The sequence below is a fragment of the Trachymyrmex cornetzi genome, unplaced genomic scaffold (genome assembly GCF_001594075.2).
Source record: "Trachymyrmex cornetzi isolate Tcor2-1 unplaced genomic scaffold, Tcor1.1 scaffold868, whole genome shotgun sequence".
NCBI classification, from domain to species: Eukaryota; Metazoa; Arthropoda; class Insecta; order Hymenoptera; family Formicidae; genus Trachymyrmex; species Trachymyrmex cornetzi.
The window spans coordinates 65,331-85,840 of NW_017300210.1; the positions used below are offsets into that span (position 1 = coordinate 65,331).

At 33.9% G+C, this 20,510-nt stretch overlaps 1 protein-coding gene across 1 annotated transcript; it reads right to left on the bottom strand.

Annotated features, from left to right (window-relative positions):
• Positions 1-4,056: 4,056 nt before the first annotated feature.
• Positions 4,057-19,211, bottom strand: LOC108769158 (cadherin-86C-like). Its single transcript, XM_018519985.1, is given in 17 exon segments — positions 4,057-9,520; positions 9,735-10,095; positions 10,274-10,496; positions 10,863-11,103; positions 11,294-11,519; positions 11,650-12,034; positions 12,140-12,466; positions 12,615-12,773; positions 12,959-13,202; positions 13,477-13,669; positions 15,253-15,376; positions 15,564-15,704; positions 15,791-15,916; positions 15,997-16,080; positions 16,270-16,489; positions 16,582-16,824; positions 19,150-19,211. Coding segments are annotated over 17 exon segments (8,823 nt in total).
• Between the last annotated feature and the right edge of the window lie 1,299 nt (positions 19,212-20,510).

Genomic DNA, 20,510 nt, shown 5'->3' on the forward strand with positions numbered 1-20,510 from the left:
CGACGTCCATATGTATAACCGTTGCGCGTCGCGTTCGTTCCTTCGCGGGGACAGTGTGAAGTTATGTGCGTATCGTCGCGCATCATTCCGTGATCCCGCGCTTTTCTCTACATTACTTTTCTTTACTACGCCTCGCGTCACCTCACCGGCTGCCGTCCGTTAGTTCGTTGCAACCAAACACATAGAGAATGGACTGCGCGACCGTGTGTCAAAATGGTCGACAATAATGAGAGAGAGGGACCGTGGGAGACGGTCAATCTCCCTCTCATTCTCTCTCCCATTACACCATTGAATGGAAAGAGATAGAAATGGCCGTCTGCCACGGTCCTTCTCTCTCGTTTCTATCGACAATTTTGACACGGATCGCGCAGTCCATTCTCTGTCTTTGGTTCGTTGCGTCTAGTTCTCTAATTCACGAAATGTCAAGATCAAGCCGAAACGTAGCTTCGTTCGATTCTTTCGTGATGATCCGCGTTGTTACGAAGTGATTAATTTTCGGGAGTGTCACACGGTTGTCATGGTTCGTAGGTCATCAATGCGCGATCATAATCTTATTTGCGCGAGTGTGCGTGAACGTAATGAAAAAGCATCACGGAAAGACAAAAGGACTGCTGACGAATAAGCGAATTTCAGCTTCATTGAATCGTTCTTTTACGCGATATTATTTCGTTATGTTATAAAGTGCGCATCGGGATTAATATTGAGAATGTCGTATAAAGTATCATACGATTGTTGTATTCTGATTATCAGTGCGCGATCGTATTTTCGCGAGTGCTCTAGTGCAACAAGCTGTCATGGAGACATACGAAAGGTAGAGGAGGCCTGGGAGGCATCAGGCAACGCAACGGCGGAACAACTATAGGTAATTTATTATTTATTTATTTATTTGTCATTTGTGGAATATTGATTATTTATCTTTGCGACAATTGCATTCCGCGTTTTTTGTTGTGGAGTACATATAAAGCATTATAAATTATTCTTGTGGTTTCCACAGGTGCTTTTTATATGAAAATTATGCGTTTCATGGGTTTTCTCTGTGTCCAGATCCATTCTTGGATGCAGTATCAGGCTGCTCTCCATCCTGATGAAGTGGACTGCAAGGTTCATGAAACGTTGGTATTCCAAGAACGGATCTGGACAGTCTGGACACGGAAAAAACCCGCTAAACGCATAATTTTCATATAGCATTATAAATTACTTTGAGAGACATAATATTCATTAAAATATTTATGACATTTAATGTACATATTTATAAAATATTTCAACGTATTAAAATTTTAATCTATAATTGTTTTGATTATTTAGATAGAAATTAGGGATTCTCACGTTTTTTGTTAAACTTTGTAAGAATTTATACCTCAAAAAAGTTTTTTAAAATTTCTTTATATATTAAATACCTGATTAAAATACGAATAAAATAATCATGCGTAATATTTTAAAAAATGTATAGGTTTGTGTGATATTGTGTGTCTTAATTTGGATATATTTATTTATTATAGATGATGGCGTACACTACAATTCCGCTGCTGCACATCGTACCGATGAGTTAAACTATTTCTTAATTTTAAGGCAATAGATATGTGAGAATTACATTAAAAGTGTATCCTATAAAAAAATATCGGAAATAAATTAATCTCGAAATAAATTAAAAATTTCTTTCTCGTTGTAATATATAAAAATTTCAATCTTTTATAATAAAAATGGATGTACATTAGTCTGTCATTTATTTCTATAAACTAGTTTATAAAATAATTTATACATACAGTAGCTACTGTATGTATAAATTATTTTTATACATATTTGAGAAAAGCTAAGAATTTAAGTTTCAAGAGTTTCAGAATGCATTATAAATAACTGTAATATTTCATTAATCTATTGCCTTGATGGATCGAAATAAATGGGCTAATTGTAAGATTAAGGTGATGCTAAAGCCTCCTGTTTTACCACGTTTCCATTCGGTGAAAAATCTCTATTGGATGTACGGATTGCAAAAGTGTTATTGCTTAAATTAAAGTACGCACAAACAGGACCTCAGCTGCACTGGATTTCATGAGAAAATAAAAAAAAAAGTTTTAAATTCGTTAAAAATTAACTTACTTTTGGCTCGTACAGCTGTCACCTCAGATATATATTTGCTTGATATAAGAGTTTTAGAGTCCATATCTTGAAAATAAGCGTGCAGTTGAGGTCACATTATTGAAACGAACGATACCGAGTTTGTAGAACTAAAATTGACAGTCTAGAAAAGAAATATTTCCACCGAATAGAAAATACGTGTATAGGATAAACTAAGATATTATGGCCATACGGAAAAGATGGCCATAGGCCATATAATTTCTCCAATAATTGATAAATAGTGCATTTTTATAATCATTCTTAAAGATAATCAATATTTACAGTCGTTCATATGAGTACACTGTTCAAAATAACAATATTATAAATATTATCTAATATTTTTTCTTTCGACTATCTGCAAAGTTTTGCACGTGTCTGCTAAAAACTGTTATAATGTCTAATAAATTACAGTTAAACTGCCATAATCAACATTACATACACAATAAAAGTACGTAAATTGCAAAGTGACCTATAATTAATACTTTTATTTTCACTATTTATTTATAAATACCATGGCTATCTTTCTTAATATCATGGCCATCTTTTCCCTAAAAATCAGATAAGATGGCCAATGCATACTTTGTAATATTTTGATAAAATTAAAGTTCTGTTAAATATTTTCTTTTTAATTTCTCTCTCTCGATAGTATTTGTTACTTTAAACTTCAGTGAAAGTAATATCCTAAATATTGTTAAAAAGTAACAAGAATAAATGTATGTTTTTTGCATTTTAAAAAAATTATGGCCATCATACCTGAGTTTACCCTACAGGTGTTTTGCGAAGACTGGGACTGTCAACAGAGCCTAAATTCCGTATAGCAGTAGTTGCGCGGTCTTGCGATAGATATGGTACTGGCATATGTTAGATAAGAACAGATGTATGCGTTTGAGTAAGACAGAATGATATATATTATATAATATAATGTAAAAATTAAATCGAAGATGTCACCACTATTATCGAATTTGGAATTAAAAAAGTCTGTACTATCGACCTTGATCGAGTTGGGTAATCGGTTTAGCATCCTCTTAATTAGTGGAAATACTTAAACTAGAAAAACATAATTCCTTTCAACCATTAAATTCATTATTCGCGTATATGTATATCATTGTAAATGTCAGTTAATTCTAAATGCATAATACGAATATTAACCCTTACCGCACTAATATGGGTAACTAGTGGCCGAACGATTCCTGTTCGTGCAAGTTTCTTTGAGTCTTTCGGTAATTATAAATTATACTACATTTTATTTATTTATAGTACACTATAGTACACTATAGTACACTATAGTGAGATCAGAAAGGTGCGTTCTATTATGAGCTGCTAAAACCTGGCGAAACCGTTAATACTGAACGCTACCGACAACAAATGATCAATTTGAATCAAGCTTTGCGTGAGCAATCGTGATATAATTTTTATTTTTTATTATGCTAATTTATACTTTAAATAACAAAGGAATAGAAAATGAAATTAATAGAAAGAAAATGGAATAAATTAAATACAATGTGGATTTTGATACATATATATATATATATTTACAAGTATTAATATAAACATTAGTATATATACTGGAATAAAATTTAATATAAAATTTTGGTGATCAATTCTCACTACATTTCCTTAAAGATAAATCTGTATAATATTTTATCGGCAGTAAAGGAAATGAGAGTAGTTAAAAAAATTAATGCTATGCAATAATCAATAGCCAATAAAAAAACATTATAAAATATATGTACAAGACATTTAATTTTTCTAAGTTTAATTGTATATAAGTATGTATAAAATTGTTATTTTTTTATGTTACATAAGGATAATTACACAATTAAAAATGCATTAAAATAATTTTATATATTTGCAAAATAAGTAACTATATTCAATATTATATTGTATATCTATTTTTTATAGAAACATGTATATAAATAATACGGAGAATAACGTCTTGAGTTAGGACGGCGGAGTTGTGCTATCAGATCGAAGTTGCGATGGTGCAGCTTCGCTGTATGCGATATCGAAGACGCTTTTTTTCTCGAGAAGTTGTTGATGGCGTAGACGACCGCCACTTTGAAATGACGCTGCATTTTCTGACTGCAGATCACTCTCGGATTGTTCGTATTGCGATCCACACGGTTGCATTTCGAGGCATCTTTCTGGCGATAACTGTGGCGATGGGTGCGGAGCCGGAGGTGGATGAAGATAAAATGGAGGTGGTATTCTCTCATATTTGTATTCCGAATGCTGCAGCAGACGATGCTGCGTGTCCGAAGTAGAGACCGGCGGTGATCTGGCGAATATCTGAATCGTCGGGTCTTCCTTGAGACTACCCTCGGCCCTTCTTAATTGTCGTCCTTGACGCACAATGGCCTTCAACTGCTCTGATTCGACGTTCACCAGAGGTTTGATCTTGCGTCTGGTACGCGGCGTTATCTCTGGTGTTTTGCGTTCTATTGTTAGCTTCTCTCTTTGCTTCGTCGTTTGCTTCAAACTTCTACTTACCCAACGTGGTAGCTGCTCCTCATCATCCATTGCTTTCTTCTCTAATCTCTTTTTCTCCGCTTCCTCGCGTTTTTTATTGTACCAAGCCATGTACTTTGACTGCGTTTTACTCATATCGACTTCGCCCGTTTTCGGAGGAATTGTAGCTTTCTTGTCTGTCTTAAATTTTGATTTGGATACCTGCTGTTTTCGAGGATGCTGTTCTTCTCCCCTTCGTGGCGATCGCTTCTGCGATTCACTACTTCTTGTTTGCTTCTTTGAATCATCATCGATAAATTTACGAGATCTACGCTGAGAATAACTCGGCGTAGCTTTTTCTTCTGATTTATCAAGAACACGTTTTTTTTCCCTGGGTGAAGGCACTTTCAATTGTTCAGATTTCTTTGTTTTCTTCACGAAACGTTCGGAAGGTATAGTTTTCGTAATATATTTTTTCGGAGTTAATGATACATCACTTCCTTTACTTCTTATTTTGTCTATCTCAATGTCTCCAATTTTAGTTTTGTCCATTTCAATGGTTTTAGTTATTATTTTATCTTTTTTTAGATCTACTTGCTCAGATTTAGGTGACCTAATTTTACTTTTATCATCTTGTTTCACAGATTCGAACATTTTTTCGATCTTTTTACGAGGCGTAGCAATTTCACTTTTAGATTCCGCGTCTTCCTTTGTTGCGGGAATTTCATCATTAATATTTTCTTTTGATATGTCATTTAATTCTTTAATACTTAGAGTCAAAGGAACTATATCTTGAATTGTCGTCAATAAATTTTTTATTTCCGATTTTATATCAGTTTCTGGTTCTTCAATTCCGATTTTCGATTCAAAATCTTTATCTGTTATATCTTTATCGTCTCCTTCTTTTAAAAGAGACGTAGGCGAAATTCTTTCGTCAGAAAAAGTCTTTTCAGATGTACCAGCGATTTCGATATCTTCTTTTAATTCACTCGTTGATTCAGTTGTGATCGAATCTTCTGTCTTCTCAATTTCATCGAGCGATAAGTTACTATCTGTATCCTCTTCTAGTTCGGTTTCCGTTTTTGCGTCTTCTCCATCTCTGAAAGTTCTTACACCAGAGATTCCTGCTATTTCAATGCTTTCTTGCTGCTGCCATTTTTGTCGATGGCGCGGAGTATCATAGGGTCTCGTGGTCAGCGTTGTTTTCCTAGAAACATCACTGGATGAGTCGCTCTCCTCTGAAACATCGAGTGTATCATCAATAAAGCTGCTAAAAATTGGAACGCTTACGTCTGCTTGCTGCTCTCCTTTGTCTTGTGGCTCTGTGACTGCTCCGCTCTTAGAGATTATTACAAAACTCTCCACCATGTCTGGTTCACTGACGGTTGACTGTTGCAGATTCGAATCCTTCGGCAACTCGATAGAAGATTCCTTATCAAGTACTTCAAAAGAAGTACTTGATAAAATAGTAAAAGATTCTTCATCAGATCTTTCTTTTACTGCAGATATTTTTTCTGCTGCTTCTTCATCTTCTTGGAACAGTGATTCTTCTTTCTCCTTTGTATGATCAACTTGTAATTGTTCTTCAATAACCTCTTTTTTGGAAGTAATAATGTCCGTTAAAGACGTGAGAAGCTTATCTTCATCAAGTTCCTCTTCTTTCGTCTTGTGGATGTCAGATAGTCTTTCAGGAGATATGTGCGATTCTTTCTTAGTTTCATGGCTTTCGATTTCTGTCTTTGTAGTAAGATCGTCGCTTAAATGCTCCAATTCATCTTTATCAGTAGTTTTCTTTACAATATCTGGTACTTCGGTAAGCTCAGATCGAGTCGAATCGTGATCTGATTTTGATGTTTCGTCACTATTTGATGTTTCGTCAATGTATAATAATGTATCATCATCAATTGCAAATGCTCTCTGAAAACCATTTAAATTTTTAGTATCGTCTGTAAAAGGTCGACTGGTATCGAACGATTCTTCAGATGCTGTAGTTGTTGATTTTTCTCTTTTCTCTACATCAGATTCCTGAATTTCATATTCTTTTGGTTTCTCTACGTCACTTTTAATTTCACGTAACAAGTCCTCTTCGTTTTCTCTCTGCATTAATTCTTCTACCATCTTTTGTCCGGTATCTATTGCATCTTTTGTTGAAGAAATTTCCTCTTCAATATATTTCTTTGATTCAAGACTTAATTCTTCTTTTTGATCACTTTCAGTTTTATATAATTCTTCAGATTTGTCCGTTTCGCTTGAATATAATGACGTATATCCGTTTTTATGTTCTTTTTCTTCTTCTATATGCTCTGTTCTATCAATTGATTTGGTCAAACTTTCTATATGTTGCTCCATCGCTTTTTCACTCACAATCTCTTCAACAGCTTTCGATCTCTGTATTTCATGTAATTCTTTTTCCGGTATAACTTCCTCTTCTAACATTTCCTGTTCAGTTTCATAGGAAGATTCTTCTGCTATTTCTTTATGCTTTCCAGACATATAAGCTATTCTTCTTTCAACAGCTCTTTTCTCACTGTAAGATGGCACTTTCTCTGTTTCTTCTAACGCTTTTGTGATAAGAGAATCCGAAGGCATTGTTGCCTTGCTGTCTTCCAATTCTCTCTTAGAGACTTCAAATAATTCAAATTGTTCTATGCTTGGGATGTCTAATATTGTCTCACTTTTGTGTTGCGTATCTTCCATATTTTGAACAATTGCGAGATCTTCAATAGTTTCCTTTAACATCAAGTGTTCTTTGTCAAAATCGTGATACACATTTTCTTTATTGCTGCTGAAAACTTCACTTTCAACCGTAGCTTGCATTTGATGTTCTAGCTTTTTTGTCTGTGGTTCTATTACGAAGTCATCAGAAAATTGTTGTATTATTTCGATATCTTCTTTACCATTTGCAACGTCTTCTTTAACTATGTTTCTGTTCATTGTTAGAAGAAACACGCTTAGCTGATCGATGTCTCTTCTCTGCGGTTCTGGCACGAAGTCATCAGAGAATTTCTCGCTTACGTGTAGTTTCTGTTTTGATTTTTGTTGATCCGCGTGATTCGATGGAACTTCCGAAGACTCCATGCTTTTCTTGTCGAAATCGCGACTTATGAACGAATCCTTTTTGCCATTCATACGATCGGAACTTGTACTCGTGCTTGGTTCCTCCGAGATATGTTTCTTACGACCAATTGCTGCTAACTTTTGCATACGCGACGTTACTTTGACAGTTTTGTCAGCCTTCGGCCTGCCGCTTTCTTTACTCGCGGCTTTTCTGCGCTTCTCGAACTCTCGATCCTGTTGTATAATTTGCTTTTTGCGTTCTTTACGTTCAAGCGTTTGCCTTTTCACTTTCGTATGGCTACTCGTTTGTTTGTGTTTCGCAGCTTCTTGAGAAGTTAATTTCGATTTTTCCGTTTTTTCAAACGCATCCTCGTTTTCGGAACTACCGGCGCTCATAATCTGCGGTTGCTGGTACTTAAATTTTTCTTTCTTCGTCTCTTTCGATGTACTTGGAGAAACCTCAAACCGTTTGTGCTTCTTTGAGTCCTCTGTTTTCTTCGATGTACTATCTGAATCTTTCTTGAAGTCTTGCGAGGTTTTCGATTTCTCCTGACTTGTACTTTCAGTAGTTTGTTTTACTTTTTTATCAGCGAGTTTACTTAGTTTCTTCGTCAGCATTGTGATCTCTTTTTCTAAAACTCGAAAACTAGGTTTTATTACGGATTCTACCTTCTTTTGCTTCTTTATTCTACTTTCTTTCCTGGTACTTGTCTTTTTCGTTGTTTCGCGAATATATTTTCCATTATCGACACTTATTTCCGGAGAAGACAAGCTTTTCACTCTTTTCTCGTCAGAAGATTTATCATGTTGCTTATCTGCTTCCGTCGATGAAGAGGAACCATTTTTCTCGCCTAGTACTTTGTATCCAATACTACTCTCTTCGGTGTACTGTTGACGAGTTTTTGTTGACTTTCTTGCTTTTTCGCGACAAGTACTTCCATTCTCGTCGAGAGAATCTGAGATTTCCCGCAGCACTTTAGGTTCCAAGGATACCTTTCGTCCCTCCTGCACTGCTTGTACTTTCTTCCTCAAAATGTTCAGTCGTTTGTCGAAACAAGGGCCTTCCTCTTCTTTGATAGGCGTTTTCATCCATAAAGTTCGCGTTCTCAATTTGCTTTCTCCGTGGCGTTTCTTCATCCTTTTTCGATTTCGGATATCCTCGTCAGACTCGTCATTGTCACTTCTACTTCGGACATGTCGATCCGTTTGTGTCGCAGCGGCTCTGTCAGTCTGCGTCCCGATTGCCACTTGTCCGGGAAGACTTTGGGTCTCTAAGTAACTTGCGGCATCCATCATTACGCCACCAGCATGTCTAGATTCCCTCTCCAATAATATCCTTGTCAATAGAGCGTTCTGCTTCGCCAGTTCTATATCGTGAAACGTGTATGACTGCATTGTGGTGGATTGTGTTTGATCTTTGACAATTGATGGTCTATCTTTGGGCGATATCCCTGGTACATTTGTTGAGATCTCTTGACGACGAACGTCTCGCATCTGCGACTCCGCATCTATATTTTGCGCCTCGTATTTATCGTCCATCGCTAACTTTTGCGCACTAGATTCTAATTCTTCCACGCGTCGACGTCTAACGTCCAGTTCTTCCGGTAAGAGAAGAATTTCCTGCTTATGTTGGTATAAATTTCTCGAACGTTGATGAGAGTCGATGGTGCGTACTACCTCGGGTTCTTGTATGGGCAATTCGTGCCGTGCTTTTTGATCCCGCATAAATCGCTCCAGAAGTACATCCTTGCCATCCACTATAAAAGTTGGATAATGGCGATGTTGACTCCTATCCTCCACTTGTCCGCGTGTTACTAATTGCAGCACCTCTGCGTTACCCTCGCGATAAAAATGTTGCTCTCTTATTGCTATCTCATTACTTAACTCAGGATCGACATATCTGTAATACGAAATAATATGGAATATATTCATATATCATTTTTTATTCTAGAGAAATTTTATTATTATTATAATAACATAATATTTTAACGAAAATAAACTTTTTGAGGTTGAATTTGAGTTTCTGGTTATAAAAGTAAATACTTTAATAAACTAAATTAATATAATAAAAGTCTAATGTATTATTATTATGTGATAATGTACGTTCTATTTACCTTTGTTTGTAAGCTTGGCGCTGAATATCCGAACCACGTTCGATTTCGTGTCGTTGCAAAGAATCTGCTTCCATAGCATCGTAATCTCTTTCTCTGAGCTCTCGAGCCTTCCTCTCGACATCTTGTACGTATATTCTTTCTTGCTCTTCGAATCTCCTCCTCGAAGGATCATAGGCTGGGCCGTCACGTAACCTCAATGATTCCACATTTGCTTGGTCGATTGGAAGACGCTCCGATATGTACACAACGTCACCAGGAAGCGATGCTAAGCCATCGTTCTTTGTGTTTTGACGATTGAATTGCCAGTTTCTTCGAGTTGGATCTGCGCTCCAAGCTTGTTTTCTTCCGTTTGATTTAATTACTATTTGATATATTAATTTTGTTAATAAATCATAAATTTTCTTTATATAGAAATAATTTTCTAACTTTTATGGAATACAGTAAAACTGAATGTGATTCTAATATTTTTATAAAAAATTATTTTGAGAGAATTTATCTGAAAGTTTGAAAATAAAATAAAGTTGACAAAGAATAATTACTATCAATTGCAAGCGGTTTCCGATGAAGATGTCGTTTCGGTCGACCATCGGATCGAGCAATAAGCGTTTCCGACGAATGAATTCTACGTTTTCTAGGTGCCATGTAAAATGGGCAGCCTGGACATATACAACAGATGATGAGCGCCGCTATGGCCAACAACATTAGCAGACCCAAAATAATTAGTAACCACAGGAGTAGCTTATTCTCCGCTTTGTACACAGTCTGAAAAAGAACCCTGATTTTTCATTTTTCTAAAATAGAAAATTACCAAATTGGAATAAAAGAAAAATATGATTTATAAAAATGCTATTTGTCAAAACTTAAAATGCAAGACAATCTGATCCTTGAAATGAATAAAATAATAACATTTATAAACAATTTATTGCGCACATAGAAAGTTAAAAAAATATTTTTTAATATGTCTAAAACTATCTAAAAGTAATTTAATTAATAATTGAACTAATTAACAAATAAATTAATAAGGAACACAATTTTTTATGAAAAGTGCATCAAGTAATGTAATTTTGAATATAAACTGACGTGTCACGTGATGAAGTTAACGAGTGTGGGCAATTAGCGTTTACTCACTACTTCGTCGTGACCGATGATCGTTTTGTTTACATAGGTCTCCGTACTGTCTTCCCCATTGTGAATTACTCCATCCATTGGATATTTCATGGTAGACTCGTAATCTGTCATAGACTCATTGTTGGTGCCTACGCCATTGATAATGCCCACCCCATTTGCGGCTAATATGTTACGAATTTTTTCCACGTCCACCAGAGGGGTGCCGATTTCGGTTTGTTCGACGCGGGCTACGATGATCGTTCTATCAGTAGAAGAAAATAAAAATATGAAAGATTTGTGATTGATTAATAGTTGAAACATTAATTTAAATTTTTCTAACTTTCATTGTCGATTTGAAAGAAATAATTCGCAAATAATTGGAAATATTTTTTAGTGTTTAAATTTATATTTTTTTAAATATAAAACCGATAAATTTCACTAATTCTATCAACCTTTTTTCTCCCGCTGGAACAGGACTGGTCGTTACGGTTTTATTATTTGATACATAAGGACGTGTTTCTAATACGGTAATTCGTCCACCAGTAATAGTGGCTAATGTTTCCGTAGTTGTCGTTAAATTTGGATGATCTCCCAAAACCACAAACATCATTATACGAGCTTCCATGGCAGTGCCTCTAACGATGAAGATCTCTGTCTCACTCGCGAGATGAGGTACACCTAGAATATTGCATTAATGAAGAAAAGAGAATAGTAAAAATGATTTTTTGGCTTAAAATTTCTACAAAACTTTCAATTTTTGTTATTTATTTCGTCCGCCAAGAACTACATTTACTATATGAATATTTACCAAGATCATATGCCCTGGCAGTTAAAGTATATAAAATATCAGGTTCCGCTCGTTTTCTTCGATGCCCTTTTATCTCTCCAATTTGACGTTTTAATTCAGTTTCATTCGGAACGCTTTCCGTTGAATTTGCCATATCCAGAAATACTGTTGTTTTTTTTACAGTCTCTTGTATTGTGTGTTTTGGTTGAAGACTTTGTGCTTTTTTATGTAATTTCCTCGAAAAATTATCGTAAATACTTTGTTTCTTTCGCCTGAATTTTGTGACAGGTGACAGTAACGTCAGTTCTCCGGTAATCTCATTCAAATAAAATTTATTTTCATAATTTCCGTGAATCAGTTCGTAACGAATTTCATTGTTTGGCGGTTCGGCATCAGCATCGGTGGCCTGAATTAAAATGTTTTTTTCATAGAAATATCGAATATATTTATTGAAAGTCTTCTTACAAATGGAAATCAATTAAAATGGAATTATAAAAAATTTCAAGATTACCTTGATAATAGCAGGCGTTGAAAAATTCGTCAAATCGGAATTTAATGTAAATTCATAGGTATTTTTCTCGAAAATTGGCGCGTTGTCATTTACGTCCAGTAAATTTACTATCAAAGGTACTTCACCCGTGTTACCTTTACCGTTTTCGTCACGTGCAATTATAGTTAATTGTAGCTGCGCTGCCATTTCACGATCTAATGAAGATCCCATCGCAACCGTGATTAATCCCGTATCAGGATCTATTGCAAAAGCATCGCTTCCTTCTCCTATTATGCCTGTATATCGAATACTGCCAAAAAGTCCAGTATCTTTGTCGGTTGCATGCACCTATCAGTAAAATCATGATTTTTTTCGAAATAATATAACATAAATTGTTAAATATGTAATTACAATATATAAACCAAGAATAGTAAAGTCGAGTTTAGAGATTTATTTTTATTATGTTTATTTGAAACAAGGATTAATTATATATTACCTGAATCACCCGCGTCCCAGCGGTGACATTTTCGGATAATGTAACTTCATAAGATTCTTCGTCAAAGACGGGCGGATTATCATTAACATCTTGTATAAATATTACGACTGTTGCTGATGCTGATAAATTTGTTGCTGGACCAACTTCTTGAGCAATAATCTAGATTATACATAAAGCTATATGTCTTAATTGAACATTTACTTTTAACTTAGACAACATTTATTTATTGATAAAATTAATTATGCTTGTTTCAGTTACTTTTACATAAAAACATAAAAATAATATAATACGAGCCAAACGACAAAATTGCATTATTTCATTCATTATCTTTGTATTGGGAATACCTTAAAAGATAAACTTTCATGCATCTCGTAATCGATGAGTGTATTGTCTCGCACCATGAGAATAAAATTTGCTGTTCTTTCAGCAACAGTTGGATTTATTTCGAAAGTACCATTATTATTCTGTAGTTTTAACGCGAAAACACCAGCTTTACCGATATCTTCATCGTGGACTTTAGTCGAATATTGCTCGGGGAACATTATCACAGAACCTGGATCCAAATTCTCTGGTATTGACGTAACGTAGCTACACAAATAAAACATATTAATTGTAATTATAAATAAATATTATAAACGTGTAACGATTCAATATATTATTAAGAAATTGCACTATTCATTACAAACAATATAACGCGAATACTGGAAAATTAAAAAAGCGCAATGACATTAATAATTTGTAAAGTATATAAAGGCAAATGGTATTAAAAGTCATGATATTTTATAAATCAGAGTTTAAGTAACCACGAAAAGACATTGTTTTGATTCTTAGGTGCTCGTTACTAAAATGATCGGGTACCAACTTATCATTCTCAAAATATGGCGGGCTGTTGCCTGGTTCTCCAAGAAGAAAACCGACATCGACAACCGTTGCTTGAGCTGGTGGCTCGTCCTTAGATCTTCGTATTTCCTCAGCGACAACAGTGAGCACGACCGGTGCACCAACGTGAGTAATTTGCGTGAGTTCCTCTAAAGGCTTCGCGAGAACAATCTCACCTAAACATTGCAAGTAATTTATGTTTGTGTAATTTATGATGTATAATCAACCAATTTTTTATTCAACTAATTATCCTTAATATATAGGTATTACTACTGTGTGTGTTGATAACATATATTAATGATTATAAAAAATATTTTTCGAAAAATGGTTATTATTCGATCGCAAATTATACAACTATAATACGTTGTTATTACTTCTACTTATTCGCCAACATTCTATACATTTCTGCTTAAAATATTGTTTCTTTTAAAATTAGTATTTTGTGTAACATTTATTTATTACATTTTGCGTATCTCACGTATCGTATAACGTAAGTATACAATTTTTCATTTCCACACGCGCGCGACTTCTATGTTGGATTTCGTTATTTTTTGGAGAACCACTGTAACGATATTATATAGACTATTTTTAATATGAATAAAACATCGCGAAGATAATGGACGCGAATTCTCTTATCCTTGTTACTTCTCCGTCTCGCTTCGTATCGTACACGCACGCTGACCGGCAATAATTTTACATAATGTACCCACGGACTCGACTTAAGAAATCGTTCGCAGCGACGGATGAATGTGTATACCACTGGATGTACGTAGAACCCGTACACGCAAGGAGTCGTAGTACGTATCGCATGCTCCTTGCCACGGAATGATAAGCATCGCAGGTTGAAAAGCAGAGAGTGACCCCTGAGAACGATCGATACTTGGCCGTAGACTGTCCAGACTTATTCCGACCACCTTTAGCTCCTTCTGTTTACTCCTCGCCAATTTTTCGCGTTCTTACCTGACTTACTTGGATTTCTACGAAATATCTAATATTCTGAGAAACGATAGTAGTAACAAAAGTTTTGCTAGCATAATCTTTCATTCGTGCATAACATAGTTTTTACTTAAAAAAAAAAAATAATCTTGATCTTATGAAAAAAATAAAATTCTGTTTATTTGTCAAAATTATTCTGTTAATCTGTCGATTTAGAATACATTTTAAATAACATTTTTTTATGAATTTTATTAAGGTTTTACGATTTTTGTCTAACAATAAGATTTTTATGTAAAAAATGAAGAATGTTCATGTGAGTCAGTGAATACAAGAATACATGTGATTTCTTCCGCGGACTTTACGCGGAAAGTGGAACAAATTACTTCGCTATCAAGAAATAAAAGATCGACATCGGTGGAACAGTAGCGAACAAATTTCCCTGCTTAATCATTGTCCGGGGGTTTTGCGCGAAATGAGGTCAGTCTTTGTATACCAAAGAGGCATATATGAATCAGCACCGTTACTTCTTTCTGTCATCGAGATTGTCAAGTGGAAATGACACAAGACATGCGATAGATCGAGGAATTAACGATGACTCAACTCATCGAGTAAATTAATTACACGTACAATACTAATTTGCATCTGCGCGATAGAAGAAGTCCTTTAATCTTTGAACACGTTCAACTCGAGTAGCATAATTGGAACGCACGCAACCAAGGATTCAGAATAAAACGTAGTACAACAATGATGAAACTACTTTCTCCCAATTCTCTTAACTTTTCGTTGAATTACGCAAGATATTGAAAATTCAACAGTTTCTCACCGGTTGTTTCCGAAATGTTGAAAAATGGTATGAAAGGATTGCCTTCGGATACCAGACCATACGTGATTTCACGCGGTACTCCTTTATCTCCATCTTCCGCGTGAACTCGTAATATTACGTCCCCCTGGCACAAACGATTTAGAAAAGTATTGTGATTAAATAATAATAATAATAATAATAATAATAATACGGAAAAAGTATATCATTTTTATTTATGTAAGGTAAACAGAACACTCAAATATATCTTTTTCTATGTGAACAATTAAATTAAAGTAAATAAAGCAGGTTGAAAAATGCCATATTTAACTTACGATTTGTACAGAATTATTAAGCCTGGTTAAAGGGGGTGCTAGGGTAAAAATTGGCGGCACGTCCTGTACGTCTTGCACTATAACGACGATATTCAGTCCCGCGATGTTCCTAGTATCTTTTCCGGGTTCCGTGTAAGGATCCTACTTGGAAACATATTCTATCGGTGACACGCGCAGTTACGGACGTAATAACATTTTATGCTTATTCGTAGGATAATTATGCTTACCGTCGCGTAAATGGTGAGAGTGTACATCGATTGCGTCTCGAAGTCCAACTCGCCAATTAGCGTAATGACCCCGCGCGTTTGCGTAGGTGTTTGTCGTTGCCGAATAGTGAAAAGTTCTTTCGGTTGCTAAAACGACGTTGTATCTTTATGTTTCGCCTTACTAATTATATATTTATATAAATACAAAATAATCATTAAACATATACCCATAATTCGATGTAAACTGGCTTGCCGCTCCAAGAGTTCGCTCGTACGAGAAGATAATCTAGTTCTCTGCCTGGCTTAGCATCCTGTAATACGTTTTGCATTAATTTTTAATGTTATGCGTTGCATAATAATAGCTTTTATACTTATATAGATATGTTATACCGATAATTAATGATTACGTGCAAAAGTTGGTAGAGTGTTACATCTATAAGGTTCGAGTAATTACGCACTAATTAACGTTGTTAGAAGAAGAGCCATTAATAATTACACACCTCAGGTACCATTATCAGAGAAGGAATGTGAGGAAATATTTTATCACGCGAGGTTGTGGCGTTCGTTGCGGAAATAGTAGCCTGCATCGAATTCGAGTCTCCCTTAGTATCCCGAACCCTGACGGCGAAATCGTGAAGGCGTCCCGGCATAAGACGTTTCGTTAAAATTACATTAGCCTGACAGACTTTGTTGTACAATGTGCAAGGCAAGTTGTCGATTCTTACAACGGGTGTAATTGTTGCTGCAAATAAAATATAAAAGTCATTATTTTAATTCCTGATTACTGATCGAATTTTAATAACAATCAAGACTTTTGACCATTCTTCTTTTTTTTTTCTCTTTAATTACCGGTTATTTCGAACACGAGAGGAAAGTCCGCATCCTGATCGGTGGCGCGTAATCGAAAAATGACGGAATCGACTTCGGCATCGGTTGGAACCAATACCAATCCCATATCCGTAGATGTGTCGAAACGTGGTCGTGCACTTTTGCACCAACCGCAAACGAGCCCCAAATAAACCCACGCCTTAAACCATGCTCCTACGAAGAGCATTCTAAAAGAAGATAATATCCTTTCTTATATAAAGCGTTGAACATAAGATATTCAGAAGTAGAGGGTATCGAACCTATAATTTTTTAAGTCCTCGTTAAATATAAAGCAAGTAACAGTAAATCCGTAATGCTATATCTCTATAATCCACTTGTAATCAACATTAATAGTGAAAAGATGGTAAATTTTGATATGATGGTAGATATCGATTTTATGATCATGGAATGAGGTCGTGAGTATTCATTGTCGCGTCTAAAAACAGTATATTAAGTGTTCTTGTTTTCAATTCACATTATAAAGTATAATGTTGTCGATATAATCGTATAATGAATGGAATCTTAATTTTCTAATGGAATTTTATTTTTCTAATAATATTGTAATTATATACATCAAGTCATAATATAGTTTATGTAAATTTTAATAAACTTTTTTACTTAAATTGAGTAAAATATGTATAGTACAATTAAATAAAAATGTTTGTCAATATGTTAAAACTCATATATATTTAAATATATTATGAAAACATATTATATTTAAATATATTATAAAAACATGTATTATTTAAATATAAATAAATATGAAATATATATTTATATTAGGTTGGGGAAAAACTTTCTTCGTATTTTTTAATTCAAAATTATATATACAATATCTTCGTCAAAAAGGAACGAAATTTAAATTTCAAAAAAGGTTTTAAAGCTTGAAATCTCTATTTTCGGAAGGTTACTATATTTTTTGAGTTTCTGTGAGTTTGGTAATTTTTATATTTAAAAAACTATGAGCTGAAAAAGATGAAGCATTTTCTTTTCACTTTTGGGGGTCTCTCACGTGCCCCCAAAAAAAATTACGAAAATTTTCGACTATCTATCGTGAAGCTTTCCCTGCAAAACATTTTTTTTTAATGCTCCTATAATTTTTTGTTCTTGACTTATTCGCGAGTAAAGTAAAAAGGAGCATTCTGACTTCGATTGCTCATAATTCCGATAAAAATCATCATACCGCAATTTAAAAAACAGATTCTTAAAACTGAAACTTCGCTCTAGCGAATGATATAATTGTAACGAAAATTTTGCAACAAATGAAAAACTTGTGCAAAAAATTTTTTTAAATAAGAAACTTTTTCCCCGATCTAATATATAAAATATGAAATATTTATATATTTATAAATAATGAAATGTGTTAATAAAAAATTATTTTACTATAATTATTATATAATATTATCTATAATAAGTAAATATGTTATAATAAAATAATTAAAGTAAAACGTTCATATTAAATTTACATTAACTTTGTAGTAACATATTTTTATTTATTTTACAACATTGTATTTTCTATTACTTTTGAAATATTTTATATGATATGCTATTGTTATCCTCAATAAGATTTTTTTCATCAGAAATTTTTTTGTATGTCAGTAGTATAACATGCGATTGTTAAAGTGAATGTAGAAATGTGGGTCATCAGTCGTACATAACAGAACTAATATATTGTTGTGTCCAGTACATCCGTGGCACAGAAACTTTATGGTGACATATTTTACCGCCTATCGGTTGTATTTTTTTTCCGACCTCAGGCTTACAAAATATATAACAGTAATATAATGTTCTTTATACGTAAGATTCAAGATATGTAATAAAATTTGAAAATGCATTTTTTAAATAATTGTTTTCTAAAAATATTTCTAGGTTTTTTATATATAATTTTTTAACGCATTAATTATATTTTTGTTTCGAGAGATAAGAAAAACAGAACAGAAAATAAAAATTACTGGAAAAATAAAAGGAACTAAAGCATGTCTAGTGTATTGCTAATACATTACACTACTGAATAAACATTTAACATATAGATAAACCTATCAAATTGTTTGATTATCGTTAATCGATTATTTTATCTTTTTACGTTTTAAATTTCACAAAAATATGTATCTATATTTGAGATCTTCCAAAATACTTGACAGTCGTGTACATTTTTCTTTTGATTTTGTTCTCTATGTATAATATATTACATTTTAATTATTAAAGCACTTCTGTGCATTTAAAAGAAATGCAATCACAGTGCGTGTATAGATATATAGAATTTATTATACAGCTGTAATTACCGCTATTTAAATTGTTTTCTCTCATACAATATGCACTCTGTGTTCCTATCTGGAAACATCCTTCATCAATGACTCATGCCTTGACATTGCATAAATATTCTAGGCGAACGTAAGACATTTAATAGAATATTTAGCATCGACTTCCTACGTAGATCTATAATGAGTCTTGTTTGTGTAACGATGAAATGGGCTTTAACCCGTTGCGCATACCGTCTTGCTGTATATTTTTACCGGTCAGTGTCCACGCTAGAACGATCGATAGGCTTTTCCTTTTTCACAACCTGTGCCAGCATTGCTGGATACTTAGAATCGATATCCGTGGACGAGATTGAAAATCCACGTGAAGCCGGGCTTATAAATATATAATAAATAAATGCATGCTCGATGTATATATTGTACGCCGCGAAGTTTCAGTGCACGTGAGGGATGTCGATATGTCTTGTCGATTGCATCGACATTTCGTATACATATACAATAACGATATCTCATTACAAATTAATAAAGAAGTCATTAACCTTCTACTTTTCGTATCTTCTGCGAAGTTCTATTAGAAGAAAAATTACTTAAAAAATGTTTAAATAGTATTGTAATAATACACATTCAAAGAAGAATAGTAAAGAAAAAAATTATCAATTATATACTATATTGCATTAAATATTTTTTGTATATTTTTAAATATGGAGTCTACAAATGATTCTTTATTTCATATTAAAAATTGAGAAGTGTTCTTTATTGATTAATTTTTTCTGCGATAGAGAAATAAAAAATGTTATTATTATGTTTTGTATTGCTTTGAAGTTTAACACTATGATTATAAAATTTACGCTATGAAAATTGCATCGTTATTAGTTTGCAAAACAATTTCGCGGAAGAGAAAATTCATAGTATTATGATTTATAAATAATATTGTTATCATCCAATTTAAAAGCGTAATTCGATATCAGTAAAAAACTGTTTGAAAAGATGCATCAACTTACCTGAGAACACAGATAATCACGAGATCGTCGAACAGTTCATGTTTACGCGAATACTTATCGATCACAGATCAAATAATTTTTTCGGCAGTGACACACTTATTTTCGAAACGAAAAAATTCGTAATTCTTACTTTCTTCATGAACAATTTTTCAGAATAAGTTATCTTTTGTTTCGACATTTTTAGCTTTGTGTTTTTCATCGTTCGCTTCAATGTCATATAATTATTTTTGCGCATAGGTTTCGAGTTATCATACATTCATTATTTTGTTCCAAAAATCATACTTGTAAGAAATCACTGAAATAAACAGCGAACAACCAGATTCGTGATCCAGAGACAGCATTCTCGAGGATCGCGTGGAAGCACACTTCACGCGGCCGCGTACTCCGCGTGTGTGAAAGGGGTTGTACTGTTCAACCCCCACGTTCATGCGGTTGTACGAGTCACGTGTACGTCACGTTCGACAATCATCCCCTCCATAATATCAAAGGTATATTTAACTATTAGTAACTGGTAATGGGCTCTCGAATGTTGGAATTGTCCAAATTAATCAAATAAGATATACATAATTATAATACATAAATAATAACTACTACTTTTTTTTCTATTTTTTGTGT